The sequence below is a fragment of the Populus trichocarpa genome, chromosome 13 (assembly GCF_000002775.5).
Source record: "Populus trichocarpa isolate Nisqually-1 chromosome 13, P.trichocarpa_v4.1, whole genome shotgun sequence".
NCBI lineage: Eukaryota > Viridiplantae > Streptophyta > Magnoliopsida > Malpighiales > Salicaceae > Populus > Populus trichocarpa.
The window spans coordinates 6,329,891-6,354,653 of NC_037297.2; the positions used below are offsets into that span (position 1 = coordinate 6,329,891).

Genomic DNA, 24,763 nt, shown 5'->3' on the forward strand with positions numbered 1-24,763 from the left:
ATAAAAGCTGTAACCCTCCATTTTCTTTACTGAAATCATCGTATTATAGTAGTAAGATTATCAAAACAGGATAAATATGAAAATAATAATAATAAAAAAAAATCATACGTTCAGACGAATAAGGTTGGAACAAGGCTAGGTGCAGTTTACAACCACTCTGCCCCTTGCTCACTTTGGAATCCTCACCTCTTCCCTATCACCTTCTGCTTCTCTTGTTTTCCTAACAAACTGTTGTTTTCCAGGTATGCAGCTCTTCAACTTATACACCATTTCTCTTCTTTCAGAACTCTCTAAATTTTCTTTTGCGTTTCCTTATTCTTCTGCTGTAAACTGAATTATTCTTGTTCTTTTGGCCACTTTGTTTGGATCTTGGAACCCAATTTATGGGGGACAGTTTAGACAGAGAAGAGCTTGCATAGCTCATAATTTGAAAATATAGTAGTAAATATGAAGAATAACCCACAACTGTAAACACCATTTGTGATCATTAGCTCTGCAAACGATATGGGCTTCTACTTCAACACTTGGAGTATTGGGACTGAGTTAATGTATCTGCCCTCCACTCATTCATGGTTTAACATCAAAGTCTCACTTTATTGGCTAAAGCTTGATTTCAAGATGTTATAACACATACCTGTTTCAGGCATGGTAATATATCTCAATTGTTATTAATGCAGTACAGAAAATTAAACTATGGTTTAATACTTAATTTGCATCATATTAGTTTTGTATTTAGTATTTGATGGGATCTTTGTTTTTAAACTTCACTGTTATATTTCTTTCCATTTCCTATATGATTGGAGATTGATGTTTTTAGAAATTCTTAGTTCAACTCTATTTACTTTGTTTCTGGATACTAATCCTCTGCATATCCATATCTGTGACCCCATTCCCTGATACTCATGTAGTTGTTTATTTTGGATAGTTTGAATACAATGAACTCACACAAAATTTGGTAGATTGTTATGGAATGTGATGCGACGAGGATCGCTATTGTCTCCATACATTTTTTTACAATCTACCAAACATATAGTTACTCTTTTTCTTTTCTTTTTTGACCTATTGAGGAGCCTAATATTTGTTTTTTCCCCCCAATTTCCTTCGATTTTAATTCCAGAAGGGCTATCAAAGTGAGCTTTAGGGAGATTTATCCTAAACAATATCTACATGCACGGAGCCTTGTGAATAGAGGAGGCTTGAAGAGCGGTAGACTGGTTCATCAGTTTTCTAAAAGCTTGTGATGATTATTGTACAAACCTGAAAGTATCCATATGATGGCCACAGCTTCATTTATTGGACTTACCACAGGAAAGAGGCTCTTGAGTTCCTCCTTTTATTTTTCAGACCTCACAGAAAAGCTTTCCAATGTCAATGATCATGGAGTAGCCCACTATCAAATTACAACAACAAAGAGTGTGATTGTTGCAAAAAAGTCATCAAAATATGGCCCCAGCTTCCCCTCGTCCTATCGAAATCCACACTCCAATAAAGCCCTTAAAGAACTTATTGATACTGCTTCTGCTTCTTCAACTGTGGCCACATGGTTCAAGACATTAGATGACTTCGAAGAAGAAAGTTCTGTTCTCGACTATTCAGTAGAAGCTCTCATTTTGCTGCAGAAGTCTATGCTAGAAAAGCAATGGAATCTTTCTTTTGAGAGGATAAACTCAAGTGACTCAAAAATTAAAAAAAGTAACAAGAAGATACCTGTCACTTGTTCTGGGGTGTCTGCTCGACAACGAAGGTTGAATAACAAGAGAAAAAATCAGAACCAAAGCAAATTCATGTCACGTAGTAGTGACTTTAAGCTGCTAAGGTCAGATATTAGTCCAGATCTACTGCTGAATCGTTTGAAAGGTTATGTGAAGGGTGTAGTAAGTGATGAGGTGCTTCCCCATACAGAAGTTGTGCGTCTGTCAAGGATAATTAGAGCTGGTCTTTCCTTAGAGGACCATAAATCCAGGTGAGAATACAATATTAATGATAAGAGAAGTTTTGTAGTTCAGTGTAGTTATTTGTTCGCACACCTTGTTTTTTTTTTTTTGGTTGAAATCGGGGCTAAACGCCCAGTTCGCACACCTTGTTGATTCTATGATAAGCAGCTTTATTGCATTTTTCTGACGTAAAATAGATTTTGAATGTGACAAAGGCAGATATAATTGAGGGCAACGGTATGGATGGCAATGATTTTTTCTTTCCTTATCATTCACACCTTGCTCCGTGTTCTCGAAACTTGGGACAATTTTATGTGAAGAGAAATCATGACTTAATTTTCTTTAGTGTGCTAAACACTCATTTATAAAACATGCGATCCATATCTTTCATTTGTGTTTCATTCCATTGCTGTATGATCAATATATTCGAATCTGGAAATTTCAGTCTGAAGGAGAGATTAGGTTGTGAGCCCTCAGATGAACAACTTGCGGATTCCTTGAGGATTTCTCGTGCTGACTTACAGTCACAATTGATTCAATGCTCCTTGGCAAGAGAGAAGCTGGCCATGAGCAATGTTCGTCTGGTTATGTCTATTGCTCAAAAAAATGATAACATGGGTGCTGAAATGGCTGACCTTGTTCAGGTTACTTTCTTTTGCTTCACTTCAAGTATGAAATGTCGGTATCCATGTATCTGAGTAGCTTGGATAGAGTTGTGGCCGACCTCTTATATGTAATGTTTGTAATATTTCTCATGCAGGCAGGTTTAATTGGGCTATTGCGAGGTATTGAGAAATTTGATTCTTCCAAAGGGTTCAAAATCTCAACTTATGTTTATTGGTGGATACGTCAGGTAAGGCTGATTTTTCCTTTTAGATTGTAGACAACTTCATATATTGGAACATCAGATATTACCACCAGCAGTTGTATGTATATCCCACAATAGATAATAACCACACAAATCTTTTGAATCATTACATTCTAATAACCTATATTCGAAAACTTGTCTTCCTATGAAGTTTAGCATTCACGGCCCTTGTTTTTTTTATCCCAAAGCAATTCGTACCTGAAAAATGAGTTTGCTGCGATAATAATGCCAGCTAGTCATCAGTGATATTACAAAACTAATGCATTTTTACATCTTTGTTTGGACACAGGGTGTCTCAAGAGCTTTAGTTGAGAATCCAAGAACCTTGAGATTGCCTAATCACTTGCATGAAAGGTTAGGCCTAATTCGGAATGCGAAGATTAGACTAGAAGAGAAAGGAGTGACTCCATCAATTGATGTAAGTGCATTATTTTACCAGGATCAAAATCACAGAAATTTAGTTTCTTAATTTTTCCTGTGTATAAGAATTGAGTGCTGGTGCATCATTCAATTTCCAAAAAGTTGACCATTTGTGAACGTTCTTAATCCCTTTTTCTTTGATGAGGAGATATTTAATTTTGTTTATTCTGTTTTGTTCTTGTTTCCCATACGAATCTTCTTATTTCATTATTATTTTCAGAGAATTGCAGAAAGCTTGAATATGTCCCAAAGGAAAGTTAGGAATGCTACTGAGGTACTAAATTTATGAATCTGCTTGTTCTATAGCCTTTCAGTCTCTCTTTCTGCCTACCAAACAATGTCATCATACGCAGGCTATCAGTAAGGTCTTCTCACTTGATAGGGAAGCGTTCCCCTCTTTGAATGGTCTTCCAGGAGAAACACACCATAGTGTAAGTGAAACTCAACTCTCCGTTCTGCAAATCCTTCTCATGTGTCTATTTTCATCATTGACTCATTTTCTCTCTCTTTTTTCAAAGTACATTGCAGATAATCGCCTCGAGAACAACCCATGGCATGGAGTAGATGAGTGGGCACTCAAGGTAAAAAGAACAAGAAAACAAGAATTTGTAATGAGAAGGAAAAACTTTTGAATGGAAGAACAAACCCGCAATTAACTTATACAGCTTAGGTTTACCATGAGGTGATGCTGTAGACACCATAAAAACTCAAAAAACATGAACCACACTAAGTGAGATATTTTGTGAAGTAGAGTTTCGAAAGGATGGTTGAGTTTTTTGAGAGGCACAATTATATATATTATATATATATATATATAAAACTCACCCTCCTGTATTCGGATTCCAGATGATTGTAAGAGAAAAAAGGCTAATTTGTTGAGTAATGTATTTGACAGGAGGAAGTAAACAAGCTTATCGATTCAGCTCTTCAAGAACGAGAAAGAGAGATTATACGTCTTTACCATGGTTTAGATAAAGAATGCCTCACATGGGAGGACATAAGCAAGCGGTGAGTAAATTTTTGCACTGCTTCTGCTTGCTGACTTTGTATAAATGAGGACTAGATTTGAGTGCCTTGAAATTTATAGTTTGTTGATTTTTGCTATTATCAGCATGGGGTTGTCCAGAGAAAGAGTTAGGCAAGTTGGACTCGTTGCACTTGAGAAACTAAAACATGCTGCGAGGAAGGGGAAGCTGGAGGCCATGTTAGTCAAACATTAAGTTTTGTGTGTATACATACAGAAAGGAAAACTCTATCTTCCATTTCATACTCTTCTGTTTTTTCCTTTTTTATAAATCTGAAGTATAGGAGGTCATGTTCCAATGCCTATAACCCTGAACTTTCTGTAGAGTTGAAACATTGACTAAGAGCTTGTAAGCCGAAGCAGATTCTTTTAAAAAAAAGTGTATTCATCACAAGGAGAAACAAATTCTGTATGTCAAATCAAAATCATTTTCTTATCAGTCGTTCTTTAGTAGAAAGTAGCAATCCTTTTCTTGTATTTTTTTTTTATTGGCTTTCTCCGTTCCTTGAAATCTCTTCTCCATGAAAGATCTTGAGAATTTTGCACTTGGTATACTGTACAAGTTTCGTAGGAACAGAAGACTTTTTTTCATGGAACTGTTTTAGCAAGACGAAGGACTGAGTTCGGAAGTAGTCTACCTCCCTGTAGTGGCATGAACAACTCATTGAAGATGTCATACCTGTACCTTGTCGGCAATTATATATGTTGGTCATGATAATAAAATTATATATTATAAATAAAATTATTTAATGATGTTTTTACTTCAGTTGATAAATAATATAATTTTAATTTCTTATTCAAAAATAAAATTTTGGTGCATGAGCATAATTCACATAGCAAGTTCACCATAAGGGCCAAATTATTTTCATAATAAAGTAGAGAACAACAAATCTTTGACAGGATGAACATATTTTTCTTTCTTTACACCTAATTGTGTTGGGGAAATAATTTTTTCTTATGAATTTTTGTTAAAAGTTTCTTTAGATAAAACTCACTTCCCTTGTTTACATATTTTGTTATATATATATATATATATATATATATATATATATATATATATATATATTATTTTTAACATGGTTCTTTTTTACTAATAAGAACTTATCATGATTTGAAAAATAAGTTTCAATCCTTATAATTTTATGTGAATGTATAGGAAAATAAAGGAATAATTAACTTGAGAAAATTGAATAAGAATATAAAAAATAGATACTTTATTCACATTGAATATTTATGAAGAATTAAAAAAAACATATTAGGTCCATTTATAATTATTTATGAAGTCATTGCTAATATTAGAATTAGAATAAAAATAGACATTTTGTTCTTATTTGAAAATTAGAGTTTGAATCAATCAATGAGTGCACTCATGGTATTGTTTAAATAGTTAACAAGGTATATCACACTTAGTGGTTTCTTTTCTATTTGTTTTGCTAGAACTTTCTCAAAACAAGTAACATCATCAATGAGAGTATAGATATCTAAATACTTGTTTCTTACAAACTTCTTCTTTATGTTCCACTACATGTCCTCGAGTAGTAACTTTATCCATCTTACTCAGTTATCGCTCTATTGCACTTAGCTTTCAAAGTCCTAAACCATAGCGCAAAAGTTTTTATAGCCTCTCCTAAGTCTTTGACTACTTTGACTAAATAAGATAATTTAGCCTCTAATTTTATGAAGTAAAAGTGTTCTTGAAAGTAGTAGTGTTAAAAACTAGTGGAAAGTGGATTCGAATAATTATAAACCAAATAGCCTCGGTTTTATGAAAATATTGACTACACCATCGCCATATTAATTAATGAAATTGGTGTTGTGTTCTCTTATTGATTGGTTGTCTTTCTTAAAGAATTGCTTAAAATCTATATTTTTATTTCTCTAGGAATTACATACAATTTGTCAACCCATTAAAGATATGGAAGATTGTAATAAGATCTTATTGTTCATCCCATTTCTATCCATATCTCTCTTAAGCGTTAAGATAATTCAATTTTATCTACTCTTCCATTTTATTATCACTAATAGAGGGTTGTTGTATAAAGGGATTGAGATTTTTATACTGTAACATGATTTATGGGAGATAGAATTTCCTAATAAAAAATTATGAAAATGGATATAAATTATATAGGCCAGGCAATAAGCTTATGGTTATTTATATTCATGGAGCCGCTAACATGTTAGAGACTATCACATCGAAGTTAGGTTGTGTTTTTTGTTATGTTTAATATACTAAGAAATATCACCTTGTATAAGGCGTTCTTGTTTTAAACATCCTTGTTGGAGTGGTTGTGGTTGCAGAACTCCTAGGATGTCTCTTAGGTGTACAAGTTCATGTATTCATACCTATTTTGACGCAATTCATTCTATAGTTTTTATTTAGAAAAAACCTAATAATGTTAATGTGAGTGTATTAGAAAGCAAGAGAATAGTACAGTGCTTGTGCATTGTCATAGGAAAATTGCTCGACCCAAACCTTTGCTTAGCTCAAGTTTCAAATCAAACCATGTGGAGGTTGATTTAATATGACCTAGTCGACTTGGTGAATTAAAAAAATGGCTTGACTAAAATAAAATTCAGTATGACATCCTATTTTTGTAAGCATTGAGACGATAATATATTAGATTAATTTGAGTCAAGCTATTAAACATGTGGCCTAAGTCATGAACCATATTAGCTTTAATAAGTTTACTTTTTTTGAAACTATTCTTTATTTAGTTATATGATAAAAAAATAGGAAATAACAACAAACAAATTAAATTAAATTAAAAAAAAAAGTTAATTATGATGGGCTGTAAAAAAGAACACTTATTTATAGTCTAAAGAGATTTCTATAATCTTATTTAACAACAAATTAAAAATTAAATGAAATTTAATAAAATAATATATTAAATATATTCTTAATTAATCTAATAATTGGAAAAATATAAACCAAATATATTTTAAATTATTTTATTTTTAATAATTCAAGCTAAATTGTTGGGAAAGGAAAAAAACAATAAAAGACCAGTCATGCAAGCTTGAAAAACCCAGCACGTCTACCCACTAAAAATAAGCCTAGAAGTATAAGCCTTTAAGCGTAGGTCCACACGCCTATTTCTTTTATTTGAGTAGGCGACATGTCATCTCCTTAATTATTTCTTAAAAAAGTAGACAACACATCATCTGCTAATTAGAATCCTAACGTCACATAGATTACTAAAAAATCAAAGAGGGTTTTTTTTAACTCTAAAATTTATTTTTAAACAATTTTCACCTAAAAAAAACTAATAAACATCCTTAAAGCCTCAAAAAAAAAATCTATCAACAAAAAAAAAACTCAAAAAATAGTCCAAAAAAAAAATCTAATTAGAAATGAAATTTATTTCTCAATATTGATCTATGTTTTTCAAGCAAGATAAGGATTTAAAAAGATCTTAATGAAACTTTTCTCGTTAAATGAGACCTGTTGACATTAAGATCAACAAGTTTCCTCGTAAAAAAGCATGTTGTTAATCAACTTTCTCTCACCATTGTTGTAATATTGTGACTCTCTCTACTTTCTCAAAGTTAGGGATTGAAATGTGAATAAAATAAATTTTTGAACTAAATCATATAATTTGCAAACTTTAAGGATTGAAATAGAGATTGACCAAAATCTTAAGCTTAAAGGCATTGCCACTCTTTTATTTTATTTTAAAAAAAAATGGTTGTTATTGGACCAAGCTTTCATTTTCGATCCCTTTATTTTTAATTCATCATAGACAAGAAAACTTTATTCTTTTTTGTAAAATCGAGAATCAATTCAATGCCAATATATTTTATTGAGACCATGATAAACTGAAAGAAAGCAATATGAAACAAGTTATCAAGTCAAATTACCAATAAATGCAATATGAAAAGATGAAATTAAAAAAAAAAATCAATGGTCGAATTAAAAAATAAAAGACCAAAAAAGAAATTATTTTTTTTTCCTAAAATAAAGTGTTGCCATTCCACTTTGCTTTCAATTTTGATCCCCTCATTCTTAAATTTTCACAAACAACTAAACTAGTTCTTTTTTTGCAAAATCAAGAACTAATCTAATGTCAAGATATTTATTTGAAACAAGAATAACCCGATAAATTACAACACAAAACAAATCATCAAGCCCAATTACCAATTAACACAATATTAAAGAATAAAATTGAAAAAAAACATTTTCATGACCAAAACATTAAAAAAATTAAAGACCAAAAAATTGAAAGCATTGTGTGCATCATCTTTGTTTTTCATTTAATATTTATTTTATTTAGAGAGATTGTAATTATGATACAAAGTGATTCTACATGTAATTATGGTAATATTTTTTAATTTAATGAGAGATTCTCCATGGAGAGGCATTCGGAGACATCTAGTTAGTTCTTCACCGATTATGGCTCCTAGTTGCTTTATCGACTACTTCAAATCTCTTAGTCATTTTTCCTTGATTCATTTGACACGTGTAAGTTTATTTTAGATTTAAACAAAAGGCAACAATGATGAACTGAAATATTTAAAATCAACAAATAGCAAGAAATCATACCCCATGGATATAAGTGAAACATGGTCTCAAGATCTTCAATATCGGTCTTGTGTTTAACAAGAGTGAAGAAATGCAAAAGGGATGGTCTGAGTCCAAAGAACAGATGCTACATAGAAGGCTATCCTCGAGAAATTGAACCCAGCAATTAGAGAAGGCTATTTATAAACAACCAAAACAAAAACGCAACCGCTCGAAATTTTTGTTTTCATCTTTAAAATAGAAGAAAAAATGCTCAGCCATCCCTCGTACATAAACTGCATATTCTGCATCATACATTGTGCCGATACCGAATCAAGGATCTTGGAAGGACCCTTCAAGATCCAGGTTTTGAAAGATGATATTAGCAACACTGAGATTCTATCACTGCTGTTATTGAAATAGCTCAAATTAGGCCCGCTTTCAATGGCGCTTCTTCCCACCACCTTTCTTCTTTCCCTTGTTCTTTTTGCCACTGTGCTTCTTCCCTTTGGTGACCATATGACTGCTAGAACCATCATCTCTCCTTTTGCCACTGTGCTTCTTCCCTTTGTTGACCATATGACTGCTAGAACCATCATCTCTAGATGGCGTTCGACTCAACAAATGCTTCACATCAAGTATGCCATTTTTAAAATGACCTTCAGTTGACCTCAGCACCCTGTCCTCAAGTTTGCGCTTCTCCACTGTTCGTCTAGCACCACTACCACCTCCAAATCTTCCAAGAACCATATTCTAAAATGTAGAATAGTTACAGTCAGAGCAACAAGATTTCTACAATCAGATCAATCATAAATTAGAAAGGTCATGGAGAATCAACCTCTTGTTCCCTCATTTCAAGCATTTTCTGTTCTCTTTCCTTTTGTTTCTTCATTTGCACACGAGCTACACTTAAAGGTAGTCTTTGCTTCTTAGGAGGCTGTGTTTAGGACAATGCGCAGGACTATATTCATCAAGCGCCATATGGAAGAAGCATACTCCATAATAAAAATTATCTACTGCATCAACTACAAAGCGACGTGATTGGTGCTCATAGAGATTTTACCTTTCCACCAAGAGAGACTACTTTCTGGTTTTCTAATTCTTTCCTCTCTTTCCATGTCATATGCGAGGCACCTGGGAGACAAAACATTATAGTGACAAAATTACTACAAAGTTTCTTGGTTGTGAATACAAACTCAAACAATCACAATAAGATGCAAATGAAGAACCAAAAAGATAGAGGCAGCATCCCAATGAATGGAACAAACTCAAACAGATCAATATTTATTGCTTCCAAGTTTGAATTAACAGCAAAAACATGTCCACAATCAAAGCCAGATTCAGCAACTTTTACCAAATGATGCAACCTAATTTTCCTCTGGCTATAACACTAGAAAAAAAAAATTCACAATGCACTGAGTCCATTTCATATGCCCAACAGAAGAACCCATACAATTATGACGAATGGTGGCAAAAGAATACAGTGCATTGTTTAAGAAAATATTGTATTCCTTGTGGCATGTTTAAAACTGGAAGCTGTAGCCCATCCTTTGGGTCTGAACAGTAGAACAAGCAAGTTAAAAAAATTAGCAGGTCATGAAACATCCTCTTTGCTTCTCGTCACACATGAATAACAGATCAATCATCTCAATCATCAAATTATGCAACCGAACCCAATGAAATGACATTGTTCCAGGTTCTACAAAACAGAAAGGAGCTCCATCTTATTAGCTCCTTCATGCAATTTGGCTTTTATTAAGAGCAAAAAAAGTCTCAATAGAAAAAACAAATAGACTTGGAGCCTAAAACTAGCTGCTTCAAAAACAGCACACAACTCCAATGTTGCCGGAAAAAAAATACAGAACATTATACATTTAAAATAAAAAAACATGTAGGGAACGGGATTCCACCACGAGAGGGGAAAGGAAATAAAATTCTGATCAGAAGATGTGGGCTTTGATGTTAGGAAGCTCAAAACTCTCACATTGCCAAATGCTACTACAAAGGTGTAATAGGGTAGCCTATGACACCATATAACTCTACGTTTCCAACCTCTTTTTCCATAAGTTTTACACTGTATTCTCTAAAAAACGGTTGCCATTGTAAATATATTCTCGAAACCTTGAAATCCAGTTTAATCAGTTGATGCACTGTAATAGCATTGTGGAAAATCACAAGGCAGTAGTTTAAACACCCAAAAGCAACTTCAAAACAAATCATTGCACTCTTCCACATGAGCAAACTCTTCAATCTCATCTCATCTCCTTGCCTACTAGAAATTCCTAACCTCAAACCCACAATTCCTCGATAGCCCCTAACTCATCCTACAATCCATCATCACACAACTTTCTCGTAGATACATAAAGTATAATTATAATGCAGCAGATAGCAAACATTGAAGAACAAAATTGTTTTAAAAAACGGTGAGAATAAAGAAAGGAATAAAAAAAATGTAATTACTGAAGAACTCGATGTCTTTCATAATCTTCTTGATGTCCCATTCTTGATCCTTGTCATCCATGTCGCCACTTCCACTTCCACTTCCACTTCCACTTGTTTGATTTTTCTTCTTCATAGCTTTTTTATTCTCTCTCTTTCTTACTTGGTTTAGCTGCAAAAAGAAAGAAAATAGGTCAAAAACCCTACCAAAGCATAACTACATACAAAAACTCAGATATGTACCTGCGAATTTAGATTTTAGGGTTTAAAGTGGGCTTTTAAAACTAATTTGATGTTTGATGCCTGAGAGAGTTTTTATTTTGTGCGTTTAGGGTTAGATAAGTACAGACAGCCAGAAGCAAAGAAGATATAATAGAGGAAACCTCAACTTAGTCCTAAATCTATATACTCATTCTGAATTGCATCCCAAACTTCTTAATTTTATCAATTAGACCCAAATATCTCAATATTTCTCAGCTGTGTCCTCTTATTAATTTTATTTTAATAATTTATGTCTAATGCATGTTTTTTTTTGCATTACAGTGGTGTTTATTTAAAAAAATAATAATAATGAGCGTTAATATTTCTAGTATAATTTGCATATTTATGCACTAAAACAACATTAATTTGAAAAATGTTGATGAACATCACAAAAAGACTTGGCTAAGAATTTTTTAAATATTTTATGATTTTATTGATCAAATTAATTGATTTGGAGTTTAATTGAGAGTGAATATATAAATTTGGGGCCCAATTAATTTTTTAAAAAGCCCAATATACGGTTCTAAATTGGCTTCTAAATTATTCCAAACGATGATGGAAAGGAAGAGTCCAATTGCAAATTTGTAACTTAAATATTTCAAGGTAAAATTACCAAGTCATTATATAAATATATATAAATTACTAAATTAAAAATATATAAAAAAACTATTTTGATTTTATTTGAATAACATTCTACGGTAATACATGCATAGTTGGGTGATGCTGGAATGACATATTGGTGATCCTAGAAAGGTATAAATATTATTGGTTGTATAGATATTAAATCAAATTAAATTAAAAAAAAAATACTAAAAAATTTGAGGTTTTTTTTAAGGTATTTTATTATTTACATGAACAATAAAGCATCATATATATTAGCCCTTTTATCATCATACTTTTAGTTATTTTCAATTAAAATATTTTTGGACCTAATTCCATTCTATAAAGTTAAAGATTGTATTAGAAATACAAAAATAAAAAAGAAAGGAAAAAAAATGTAAAACACAAAGAAAATTCATGATCATTCCCAAATTATCAACATTTTCTTATTCAAAAGTTCATTTTGTTTATTTTTTTATTTTGGGTTGAGAGAAGAGAGAAAAACTCGTTTTTAAAAAAAAAAGTTGTTGGTTGTCAAGATTCTAGTGATAAAAAAACAAAGATTTTAGTGTTAATAAGTTCCTTTCAATTAGAAGAGTTTGATGATGATGACTTTTAGTTTTCATCTTGCTGAAAAGAGGTTTGGCAATTTGTGATTTCGAGTTGTTTTTTTTTTTTTCTCTAAGCGAATTTTTTTCATATATTTTAAGGTTATAAATTTGTTTGTTGAGATTTGTCATAGCGTAATTTTGGGTTTCCTAAAATTATTATTATTTTATTAAATTAAATAATATAAAAGAAAAGAGTTTGAAAAACAAAATTAAAAAAATATGGGGGGACAAGCGACTTGGTTGGCAAAAACAGATTAAAGAGGGATCTAAATGCATAAATGAGAGATGAAGAGACATAATGAATCATTGATAATATTGGAAACTTAATTGCACCATTGAATGATCTAAATGTGAAAGACAATGCAAATTCAAGGTTAATTTAAGTCTAAGAATATAATTAGATTTTAATAGGTTGATTTGATTTAATCACAGGTCTAATTAAAAGACTCAATTAAGTTTGAAAATCAATTAAGGTTTAAATTAAAAATATTAATTAAGTGCACAGACTTAATTAGACTTTTAACGGGTCAAATTAATTTTATTAAAGAATTAATTGGTGGAAAACTAAGTTTAAAAGCCTAGTTTTGGTTTAATTGAGAAGATTAGAACTTTGAAGGATCAAATTTAATTTTTACAAGTTTAATCGGATTCAATCAAGGACTCAATTGAAGAAAAATCAAGTTTGGAAGCGTAATTCAGATTAGGGACACATTTGAAATTTGAAAAAGCAAAATTGATACAATCAGGAGTTCAATTGAAAGAAATTTAAAGAATTGCTTATTAAGAATCAGATTGAAGAATTTCAAAACCAATGATCAAAGTGCATAAGGCGCGTGAGTTCAAGGACTGAAATTAATCAAATCAAGGGTATACTTGAAAAAAATTAAAAGTTTGATGGTTAATTGGATTCAAATTACATAATCTGAAAACCAATGACTAAAGAGCAAAAGACACTCAACTCAAAGGATTTAAATCTAGGTTTTTAGAGGTGCAATTGCAACAATTGAGAAGTTTCAAAGTCAATTGAGGGTGTGTGCGCGTTGAAATTGGAAAAACAGGGACCAAATCAAAATTTATAAAATCCCAATTAAAAATCTCTAATTTTTAGGTTGCATATGACTTGTCACTTGTTTTTAATGAAGAAACTGAGTGGCACGTTGCTTATCTCTGTTTATCAATTTCTTCAACAGACAAAAGATAATTAGGTTGTCACTTTCAGGTGAATGAATATAATATTCCTGATCATTTCAGGGGCTTCAACCACCACCATTTGAAAGAGAAGATTCCCATTTACAAGGCTATGTCATTTTTTTTTTTTTTTATGTTTGTGCCCCACCAACCACATGGTTTTTGTTTCTTATTAAATTAAAAACTCATGATAATATGTTTTATATATATATATATATATGTGTGTGTGTGTGTGTGTGGAATTATACTATAATTTTTTTTTAATGGAGTTTAAATTATTTATTTTCTAACAAAAATTAATGTTATATAATTAAATAAAAAAATTTAAAGCTCCCTGTAACCTGAGATAAAAAAAATTCTTAATATACATTTTTATTTCAAATTCTTGACTCAATGTTTGATTAAAATCAATAAAACACATATTTTTAATTTAATTTATTAAATAAACATATTGATGGGTCATGGTTTTCTAAAAAAACTTCCTCATTTAAAAGTCATAACACGAAAGTCACAACTCAAAATGGGGTTGTGTCTTTCTTGGCGTCCAACTTCACGTTGGGCCATGGCGTGCCCTCGCCTAACTCTAAGTTAGGCAGGGGCACATCCGTGTCTAGCTCTAATTTGGGTTGTAAGGCGTCACCGCCCAACTCCAAGTTGGGCGTAGGACGATTCCGCTCCCAACTTCATGTGAGGTCTGGACGCGTCCGCACCCAACTCCATATTGGGCCGAGACGCGTCCGCGCCCCACCCCACGCTGGGTCAGGGATGCATCCAAGCCCAACTCCATGCTGGGTCAGGGACGCAGCTGTGCCCAACCCCGTGTTGGCCATAGTGCATTGGCGCCTAACCATTCTTGGGTGCAATCACAAGTTGAACCCAACTCCTCTCAGGTTCAGTATATAGTTAAAAGGTAACTCCACACTGAGCCTCCCATACCTCAAACCTGAGCTAGTAATTATGATATCCATCACATCCTATTAAATACGAACAAACAATTCATGCTTATATTAATTAAATGTGATGACATAAACAGTAGAATAATATTATTTTACCATTACGAGATTACATCTCTATCCTTTCTGCGTCGTATGAAACAGGTTAAGCCGGATAATATAAAATGAAGCATAAATATACAGCAAAAAGGTTTGAAACCTTATACTCTAAGACATAAACACTATCCTTCTTCTTCTCTAACTTCTATATTTTCTTCTCCTTCTTCTTCTCTATCTTCATAAAAACTCATTAATATCTTTTTACCACATAAAAATACCTTGTACCGACTTGATTTTAGGAGGGTCCGCCATACACCTCCAGGGGTCTATAAGAGACATTGTGCAGGTATTTATTTAAGAGAAGATTAACATCTCCTGAAGAGATTCATTAAAAAAAAAGTCAACGCAGTCTTAAAATGAAGGATGTAAAACACGCTGTATATAAATAATATATAGTTGCGGTAAAAAAATATATTGATGGATAAAAAAATGTTATCAACGTTGGTAGTTTTTAATGTTAAAAAAAAAAAACTGTAATTTCTTCCCGCAGCTAGCAGGGAATCAAACGTGCTTTAAAAGTAAATTAGTTGAATAATCCCAGTTCCGATTCTGCAGGCCTCATCAGTGGCGTATTTCTTTCCTCACAAACATTATCTATGACTAATCAATACTTCTCTTAATATGATTTCCACTCTGTGCTTCTTATTAATTTTATGTTAATCATACCCTTAATCAACTAATATTAATAGCAGGAACAATCTTCAGGTTGGATGTCAATCAACAACAAATATCATGCGGTCCCCTAGCAAGCTAGATATGGAGCTAGAAGCATTTAGACAGCAATATGGAGCCAGCTGGAAGAGTGCTTGAGTTACATCTTTCCAGCCATTGCCAGAATAATATGGATGAAGACAAAGGATGTGGTCGACGATTTCTGATATTTTACACTTTTGTATAGATTATTCCTCGTATAAGCTATGATCCCTTCATTCTTGGAAAGCTACCCAGCTCAAAAACTGCCCTTGCAGTCCCAGACCTGCTATAGTCTGAGGGCCCAGGGTTAGTGGAGCGGTGCTCATGGATGACATTGAGACTTGGGGGGGGGGGGGCGCTTTATTGTTTTATATCGTGGTTGTTTTAATGGTGGTATCGTGTGTTTTTTTAAAGGATTATTTTTTTACAAAAATTAATTTATTTTTTGTGTTATAGATTGTTTTGATGTGGATGTTAAAAATGAATTTTTAAAAATATATCAAAAAATATTATTTTGATGTATTTCCAAGCAAAATATATTTTAAAAAATAACCGATATTATAATGTCTAACACTATATCGATGGTTAAAATATATGTTTGAATTCATTATGATGTTAGAAACTAAACACACAAGTATTTAACCTTGTCAATGTTTATCGATAATTGATTTAACATTCTTAAATTCTATATACATGATCTTTATATTTATAAAAAAAAAATTACAAACTCTGACTATTATAATCTAATAAGAATTCTAATTAACTAGTTAAACAAGAATTCTAAGCGCAACCCTTTTTTTTTTTTTTATCAAGGATTCTTACTTAAATTAAGATTTCAACTAATATCGAATCATTTCTCTTTTAAAATGATATTTTTAAACACTCGGTTTAGCAATAAGATACTCTTCTTTAAACAAGTTTTTCTGTAGCAATAAGACACCAATTAATTTTTTGCTCATCGCCCTAAGCTTTATTTCTTCAACTATGATTTTTTTAGGTAGATGAGAGTCTATTTTTGCCATTCCTTTCACTTTGGTGATCCTGATTTGATCAATCTTCATTAATTCGCCCCTGAAAATCTCCCACGCTGACCCATCAATATCTTTGACACCCCTTTGCTAAGGTTCATTAAGGGAGAAAAAGGCTGCTACATGTGTTGATGGCGTTGCTGCCGTGGGTGCTGCTGCTTTGTGGTATTTTTATTCAAAAATGAGTTGTTGTTGAGTTCTTTTCCTTGCCATCTTGCTCTACGTAAGTTACGCTACCAATTGTTGAAAAGTTTTGATATCAATTGCTAAAAGCATTAAGCACTTGTAGCAACTTTTTTATGATGTGAAAATCTATTGTTTGTGCTTTTTCTCTTTCTTGATCACCTCTTTTTGTGAGGTAGAAAAACAATTATGAGATGAAACTCGTAAAATTTGTTTTTTTTTTATTTTGTTAATTCAATATTTGCTCATTAATTAATAAAGAAATTTGCAATTTATTAATAGAGAGTTTATTAATATCTTTAGATTCTTCTATTGATCACATAATAAAATTGAATTTTAGTGCTAATGATCAATGAATTTTCTAAATAATGGTGATATTCTCTATATTATCGCAATAGATTCATATTTTGTTAACAATTTCTATTATTCGTGAAAAATAATCTATATCATAGACTCTTTTATATTCATTCTAAGCAATTCAAATTTTATTTAAAGTGTTTGAAGTTGTTGCCTCTTATTACTCTAGTTGTTACTTGGTACTTTTTGTTTTAATCGAATCCCAAATATCTTTGAAGGTTTCCCAAAATTGATCCTTCCATTGATTGGAAAAGATAATTATTTTCCTTAAAAATCTTCAATTGTTGCCCTATATCTCTGTTTTTTTGCATATCTGTTATTATTGATTCTGATTGTGGTTCAAGAAATGATTTGCCAATGCTTTTTAAACCTTAAAGAATTCTCCATTGACATGCTCTAATAATCATGATCACCATCAAAGCGAGGAATGGCTGGTTGAACAAAGTTACCTAGCATGCACATTTCTTCCATTCTTCTGTCATGTAAGGGATTAATCAGTTTACATATGCCTCGGGGTTTGCAAGGAGTTTTCCAACCTTGCCATTTTTATAGCCAGTGATGCAGTACGAAATTTATTAGAACAGTCGCATCTTTCTGTACAGAAGAGAAAGTGACGGAACTTTACCACTAGTCTCGTGAAGGCCCCACGCAGACAGGAAAAAAGGCAATGGCTGGTAAGTGGGATGGGATTTCGACTATCTTTTTTCTTGCACTTATCTTCCTGTGCTACCGGTTTCTACACCGGATCCTGTCTTGTCGTCAGTTCTGGCGACACAGCTTTTTCTGAGGTATTTCGCGTAAGTCTCTTCCCTGCCTTGTAAGTCTTTTAAAGTTTCTGTTTAAACATTCGCCTAACTGATCAGCACACGAGAAGTAAAATGATTCCTTAAGTTCCGAATTATAAATTATCTCCTCCTTGTTGTTTCGCAGGTATTTTAAGATCTCACTATGACATCATTTAGGATGTCTCAAACAAGTATTCCCTTGGTCCTGATCTCATGAAAGCAAAGGATCTGTATTTGCAATTCTGGACTGAAACTCACAAAATAGACTCTAGTGATGAACAATATAAAATTTTAAAGAAGAAATTGAGTTTCAACATGTCAGTTTCAAGTATCCCACAAAACCTGATGTCTAGATTTTCAGGGATCTATTTATATATGCTTGACAAGTATTTTATGATTCTAATTCAGGTTATAACACAAGATGGAATCAAGATCCAGAAGCCAGGAACCTTTGCTATTTAATGACACCATCCAAGCCAACATTGTTTCATCTGGAAAGGAAGGAAATGCTACGGAGGCAGAAATATTAGCAGCAGACTATAATAAGTTCTTGTCAGCATTTCTAAAGCTTATATTTGATTTAGTTGCATTTGTAAAGACATTAATTAGTTCATAAATGCTTATGGAAGTGATTGTTTGTGGGAAGTGCGGGGGAATGATCCAGTCATAAATCCCGAGACATCCAATTGTCAGGTGGACTGAAGCAACGAGTAGCGATAGCACGAGGAAAGGCCCAAAGATATTACTGCTAAATGAAGCAACTAGTGCTCTTGATGCAGAATCTGAACGAGTAGTTCAAGATGAATTGGACTAAGTTATTGTAAACACAACCACGGTAATGGGCCATCGATTATCCACAATTAAGATGCTGTTGAGATTACAAGATATAATTTATATTATTTTTTAATATATTCTTACAAGTAAACTTGTATAAACTTATATTATTTTATATTTAATTTTTATTAATTATGATGAGATTTCAATTCATGATCATTTAGTCATTAAAGTTAAAATATCATGTTAAAAAATTATTTTATCTCAAAATAATTAAGTTTTTAAATAAATTTTCATGATTTATATTATTTTTTAATAATATTATAATGGTGTTAAAAATAGTGTGATTGCAGGCATTACACTTTGATCAATAATATGGTGTCTATATATACTTCTTTGGTATCATTACATTAAAGTTCTTCTTCGTCGTGAATCAAACATTATATATTAATCATATTTAAAGCCTAAAATCGAGCAATAAAAAAAATCTTATAAAAGAGGGTAAATCTCTATAGAGAGAAGGTTGAAGAATTTGAAATAAAAGTTATGGGAGAGGGTTTAAATAAGCAAAAGAAACAGGTTTTATTCCGATATATATGGTGTTTATAATCAATTTAAGTAGATACCAAGAAACCCTAGCTAGTACTATCCTAGAAATAAAAATCCTAATAAAATATTATTTTCATAATAATAATAATGATGAACATAACAACACTAACATCAACAACAATATTAAAATCCTTGAAAACAATAATAAATAAGTAGCTCTACTTGTTTGAAACTCGGTTGCTTCTTTTCTAACTCAGTCACTTGATCAATCTACGATATGTTCTTCACAATTAAATGTTCTTCATGACAAGATCAATGCTTCATAATTTCTTTAAGAGAATTATTGTCACAAGATAAAATAAATGTATGGTATATATAATAATACCTTTATTAGTTATGCATTTAGCTCTTATATTTTGATAGAAATATATATGGATGAAAAGCCTTGAAAATATATGAAAATTTTAATTGAGAATTTTGAAGGGTTAAAGGTAATTAAAATTACCAATGAAGTGTTGGTCTACCGGTTAAGGTACTGCTATATCTCTTCAAGGGTGAGAACACAAATTCGATCCCCATGAAACGTACTTATTGGGAGAGGCAACTACAAACCCTGAACAGGACTAGTCTCACTCTTTAATAAGTTGTGAGGATACCCAAATAAGAATAAAAAAAAATTAAAATTGATTTTAAAAATTATTGAAGAAACACACCATATGTTTTAAAATTTATCAAAAAGCCCCTTTTAAAGCCAATTATATATAATTTGTCACCACTGGCGGGGCATGGTGAGAGTGCGTGATGACATTGACAAAAATAAAAAAGGAAAGTTGATGATAACGACTTATTTAACGAAGAAGACTATTAAATTAACTGGCTGAGATAAATTTTCAATTTTATTATATTATTTAAGTTAAAAATAGAGGGGCCAGAAGTACTTTTAACTTAATTTGGAAGTTGTATACAAAATGAAATAATAAGTATTATTTTTATTTTTAATATTTATATATCAAAATTATTTAAAAATATCAAAAGTTTAATAAAAAATTCAAATTTATTAAAAAATATCCTTAGAACGCAAAAAAAAAAACCTCTTGATTGAGAATATAGCAGTGGATTAATTCCCAGATCAAAATTAAAAAGACTTCCTTGCTCGATGATTATATATGGCTTCAAGATGTAAACTCACTCGATAGGGTTTCCATCGTGCAAACAAATTAAAGTTAACTAAACCAAGTAATTAACAGTGATTAAAGGAGGGTTTAAGTACGCAAAACATCATAAATATTTTTTCCATCTTCTCTTCACCAGCCTCCAACCCCTCACATGATGGCCTTGGCGCGCATAAAGACCAACGCCAACAAGGAGAGGTCACAGAACGCTACACGTAGGATATTAAAGGGAAAAGCAGCTGCTTACATGCTCTATGTGGCGGGGAATCTGGAGCCCTAGCTTGAATTAATCCCAAACGAAGGCGTTGAATCACTAACACAGGAGTTTAAGAAATACAATATAATTAGCCAAGTGATAATGGATACCAGAAATCAACATTACATGCTTCCATACTTAATCTTACAGGTAATTAATATTGGAAGGTTTAAGCTTCTTGTGTGCCCTAAATATAAGCAGATCAAGCTACTGCAGGTATGTATGTATACGTCTTCTTACAACACTACATTATTTACACATCTTCAGTGGAAATAAAACAAGCTTGACCATTGATTGGAACGAGATAAATTCTTATTTCTGCCGACAGTAACCAGTCATTCTGGTTATGGTGCTCGAGCACATGTAGGCCATTATACCACGTCACATCCGCATGAAATACACGCCTTCACCCCCATTGGCGAATAGCGTCCTTGGATAGTTGCTAATCAACGTGCACCATATAATTGCGATGGGAGAGTTGAGTTACCTTTTCTCGTACCAGAACCAGGAGCCCATCTCTAAAAGTAGAGGTGAGGCCGGGAGAGAATCGTGGGGTACTGTGGCATGGAAACACTAATTTGAAGTGGAAACGTTGGAGCAGTGAGAGGCAGACACTCTTGATCTCCATCAAGGCCATGTCCTTGCCCAAACACACCCTAAATCCACCTTGGAATATTGGATACTTGTAAGGGTTTTCAGAGAAGAAGACGCCATCTCTTAACCACCTCTCTGGCTTGAATTCTAGGCAATCCGGACCCCATATCTCTTCCATCCTTCCCATTGCGTAGGGATGATATGTAACCCGAGTTCCTCTCTTCACAAAAGTCCCATCGGGCAAGACATCATCTTGCTGACAAAACTTTGAATCAAATTGGATAGGAGGGTAAAGTCTCATACTCTCGTGCACTGCTGCTTGCAAATAGTGAAGCTGTTGAATTTCCTCAAAACTTTTGGGCTCCTGATTCGGACCTAGAACTCTATCTGCCTCCACCTGGATTGCTGAACCGATCTCTGGGTGCTTCGCCAGTAACCAGAAGAAGCTGGTTAAAGCTGAAGCAACAGTGTCACGGCCTGCTAAGAGGAAACTTATGACAATATCTCTCAAGTATGTATCATCATCTACAGTACGCATAAACCGAGACAGAAGATCTTTATGAGTTGAAAACCCCTTTACACGCTTTTGCCTCATTACCTCTTGTGCTAAAATGTCGATGATCTTGATAGCCTCTTTCATTTTCTTCTCAGAACCGATATTCAACTTCCGCTTGATCTTCCACACAAGGGGAGACACAGCCATGGCTCTCTCGGCCGAAAATTTGGAAGCTAGGTCAAAAGCAACAGCGAATTCTGACATGGGTAAAGACAGCTGCAAGCACTTGGGGTCTAGCCCAAATGAAAATTGGCATATGCTATCGAATGAAAATCTTCGGAAAACATCTTGCAAGTCCAAAATCCCATCTTCTTTGCCCGAGAAGGAGACTAGTAGAGGAAGAAGGCGTTTCTCAATCTCACATCGAACGATCTCAAAAGCATTTGATCTTATTGAGAGCCTGTCGAGCTCTAGACTTGCCATGTTCTTCTGGAACCTCCACATGTCACCATCAACGTTGAATATGCCTCGACCCAAAAAGTCGCCCAGTATCAAAGAGAAAGGCTTCCCTTTGGGGTAATTATCAAATCTCGTTTTAAGCATATACTTAATGTTTTCTGGATTGGCTGTAATGATGTTGCCAAGAACATGTATGGGAATAGTTTTTGTCGGAGAATGTTTCAAGAGATGAGCATACCAATCACAAAGATTATCAAAACTTTTGGCCCAGCTCAAGTTTAGATAAGCATCACATATCTCACAGTTGCACCACAGCTTTAGTAGCAGCAAGTAGAGAAAGAGAGCAAAACGAGGAGAAACGATGATGATGAAGACAAGGATAAAACAAAAGGCATAAAGAGCGTGCAAGAGCCAGGAAGATTCAAGCTCCATGGATGGATAATGATCAAACAAAAGCGGTAAAGAAGGTGAGGGAGGAGAAGAAGAAGAGGAAGAAGAAGAAGAAGAGGGATAGGGAGAGAGTAGAATCAAACCGAATGGGAAGAGACCAATGAGAAAGACAAGCCTGAAATTGAAGTGTTTTTTTTTTCTTTTTAATCAATATTGGTAGAAACAGTTTTCTAGAGCATTTTCCTCTGTATTTTCATTTGGAATAAGTTTTATAAAACAATTTTTTAATATTTCTTTTTTTGTGTGGTCTTCATTTTTTCCATTGAAAATGTGTGAATACTAAAAAGAAAAACACTTCATCAAAGGAGAGTGATTCTACATCATGATTATTCCCAAGTTATTTTTGAAAAAACTTATATGTAGAAATGGTTGCAGACTTGCAGTTATGAACTGGCAAAAAACTTGATCTTGATTTTTCTTCGAGAAATCCCAAGACACCCTACCCTAGCAAGGCTCACCCTGCTTAATTATTAAAAGAAATAACTATTATATTAAATAAATAAAAAGAAAACAGAAAAGCGAAGACAGAATAACATGAAGATCTCGTGCGCTAAATAACAAAGCATGCAAGTCCACTAGAGTCATCTCCCACGTCACCTGATCGCTAATCACTAACTTGCAAAAATTGACCCACGTGTTTTTATTCTTATCCGTACCAAACATGAAAAATTCCGAACCCAATATTGTAATCAAACAATCCTGCATCTGCAAGCTTCAGGGATGTCAATGGAGATCTGGTTGATAAACGTTGAGATGTCATGATCGCATAGTCATATAAATTAATTATTTTAATTTAAATAAATAAATTAATATAGAGTAAGTAAGGAGTCGATTTCACGAAGAAGATCTAGTTCGGATCCTTATATTAAATAATTCAAAGTCGGAGGTTTTAAGGTTATTTAAGTTATGCTAAAGTAAACACAATAAAATAATCAATCTAAATTAAATAAATCCAAAACTTATTAAGAGAAAAACCTTGGTCTCAAGTAAATATCTACCTACAGAAATCAAAACTGATTATTCAAATGATACGTCAATTTATATTCTGAATATCTATATTTTCTTAATATTAGTCAGTTAACCGATCTGCAGCGTAAGAACTCTAACCATTAAACAACTACAGTGTTCGCACTGGTAATTTAATTTAATGGCAGCCTTAAGAACTAGATAGGTTGGTAAATCTAGACAATATAATTGTTTGCAGTCTATGTTTGATTTAATTGAATATTTTCTCTAAGATTAATAACATAAATCCGTCATAATTATTAAATCTAGTCACTTCACAAGTTTAAATATCACAACTCTGGTTTTGATAGCAAACTTAGTAGTAGATTGATTTAGAATAATAATTTAGAGTCTGCTCTAACAATTAAACTAAACAATCATAGAAAATAAGCATAGAAAAACATTCATATTCATCATATAAACTAAAAGGAAAAGATAGAATATATCTCATAGTTTTTGAAATCTGAAGGTTTCTGTATCCTTTCAACCAAGAAAAATAACTTAACCTTGCATGTTTATCGAAAAAATAATGAACAGAATATATGAGAATATCATTAATTTTGGGTATAGGAGAAAATGATGGAGTTTTCTTCTTCTTTTTTGCCGCCTCCTCTCTTTCTTTCTTTTTTTCTCTCTTTCTTTTTATGTGATAGAAAACCCTAATCCATGCATCCCTCTAATCCGTTTGTATCCTTCTAAAAAATAAAAATAGTAATTTTCAAAGTAGACAATCTATATTTAAGTAAGTTGAATTTGTTTCTTCACAAAACCTGTCTGCTGGCAAAATTTATGGGCTGTCTTAGAAAAATCATATCTCTCATATGAGCTTTTTTTCTGCTAATATTTCGTAGGTTGATAGGTCTTTAAGTCAGGAATCCAAAAAAATTAAGTTTGCATCAAATGGATCTCTCTAACTTAAGATATTCAAGTCAGAATGATCGAATGTCAAAATTAGCAAAATACGAGACTTGTCTTTGAAGGCTGTGATTTTCATACCCTTTCTTGAAGTTTAATTAACAAACAACTCAATATAAAATGATGAAATTGAAAAAAAAAGTTAATAAAAA

General features: G+C 32.7%; 3 protein-coding genes across 4 annotated transcripts; 1 reads left to right on the forward strand and 2 right to left on the reverse strand.

Annotated features, from left to right (window-relative positions):
* The first annotated feature begins 43 nt into the window (after positions 1–43).
* Positions 44–4,685, forward strand: LOC7493891 (RNA polymerase sigma factor sigA). 2 transcript variants are annotated; one of them, XM_024584192.2, is made up of 10 exons: positions 44–242; positions 1,118–1,963; positions 2,380–2,578; positions 2,695–2,787; positions 3,092–3,220; positions 3,443–3,496; positions 3,576–3,653; positions 3,741–3,803; positions 4,118–4,230; positions 4,334–4,685. In XM_024584192.2, exons 2-10 carry the CDS (start codon positions 1,272–1,274, stop codon positions 4,440–4,442), a joined length of 1,530 nt encoding a protein of 509 aa, XP_024439960.2. In that variant the 5' UTR covers positions 44–242; positions 1,118–1,271; the 3' UTR covers positions 4,443–4,685. The 2 variants fall into 2 exon arrangements, with proteins under 2 accessions (XP_024439960.2, XP_052302199.1); XM_052446239.1 differs by lacking the exon at positions 44–242 and adding an exon at positions 384–648.
* Positions 4,686–8,770: 4,085 nt separating this feature from the next.
* On the reverse strand, positions 8,771–11,572 carry LOC7493892 (uncharacterized). The gene is made up of 5 exons (XM_006375917.3): positions 11,427–11,572; positions 11,205–11,355; positions 9,808–9,878; positions 9,583–9,681; positions 8,771–9,497 (listed from the first exon to the last, which is right to left on the reverse strand). Exons 2-5 carry the CDS (start codon positions 11,317–11,319, stop codon positions 9,186–9,188), a joined length of 597 nt encoding a protein of 198 aa, XP_006375979.3. The 5' UTR covers positions 11,320–11,355; positions 11,427–11,572; the 3' UTR covers positions 8,771–9,185.
* Positions 11,573–20,780: 9,208 nt separating this feature from the next.
* On the reverse strand, positions 20,781–23,038 carry LOC7465617 (cytochrome P450 94C1). The gene has a single exon (XM_002319734.4). The coding sequence runs from the start codon at positions 22,671–22,673 to the stop codon at positions 21,135–21,137; it is 1,539 nt and encodes a 512-aa protein (XP_002319770.4). The 5' UTR covers positions 22,674–23,038; the 3' UTR covers positions 20,781–21,134.
* Between the last annotated feature and the right edge of the window lie 1,725 nt (positions 23,039–24,763).

Coding starts and splice junctions, on each gene's coding strand:
- LOC7493891 (XM_024584192.2), top strand. CDS start 1,272: ATGATGGCCACAGCTTCATTTATTGGACTTACCACAGGAAAGAGGCTC. Junction 2,579..2,694: donor AAATGGCTGACCTTGTTCAG/GTTACTTTCTTT, acceptor TTTCTCATGCAG/GCAGGTTTAATTGGGCTATT. Junction 3,804..4,117: donor TAGATGAGTGGGCACTCAAG/GTAAAAAGAACA, acceptor TGTATTTGACAG/GAGGAAGTAAACAAGCTTAT.
- LOC7493892 (XM_006375917.3), bottom strand. CDS start 11,319: ATGAAGAAGAAAAATCAAACAAGTGGAAGTGGAAGTGGAAGTGGAAGT. Junction 9,879..11,204: donor GAAAGACATCGAGTTCTTCA/GTAATTACATTT, acceptor TTTGTCTCCCAG/GTGCCTCGCATATGACATGG. Junction 9,498..9,582: donor TTGAAATGAGGGAACAAGAG/GTTGATTCTCCA, acceptor TCTACATTTTAG/AATATGGTTCTTGGAAGATT.
- LOC7465617 (XM_002319734.4), bottom strand. CDS start 22,673: ATGGAGCTTGAATCTTCCTGGCTCTTGCACGCTCTTTATGCCTTTTGT.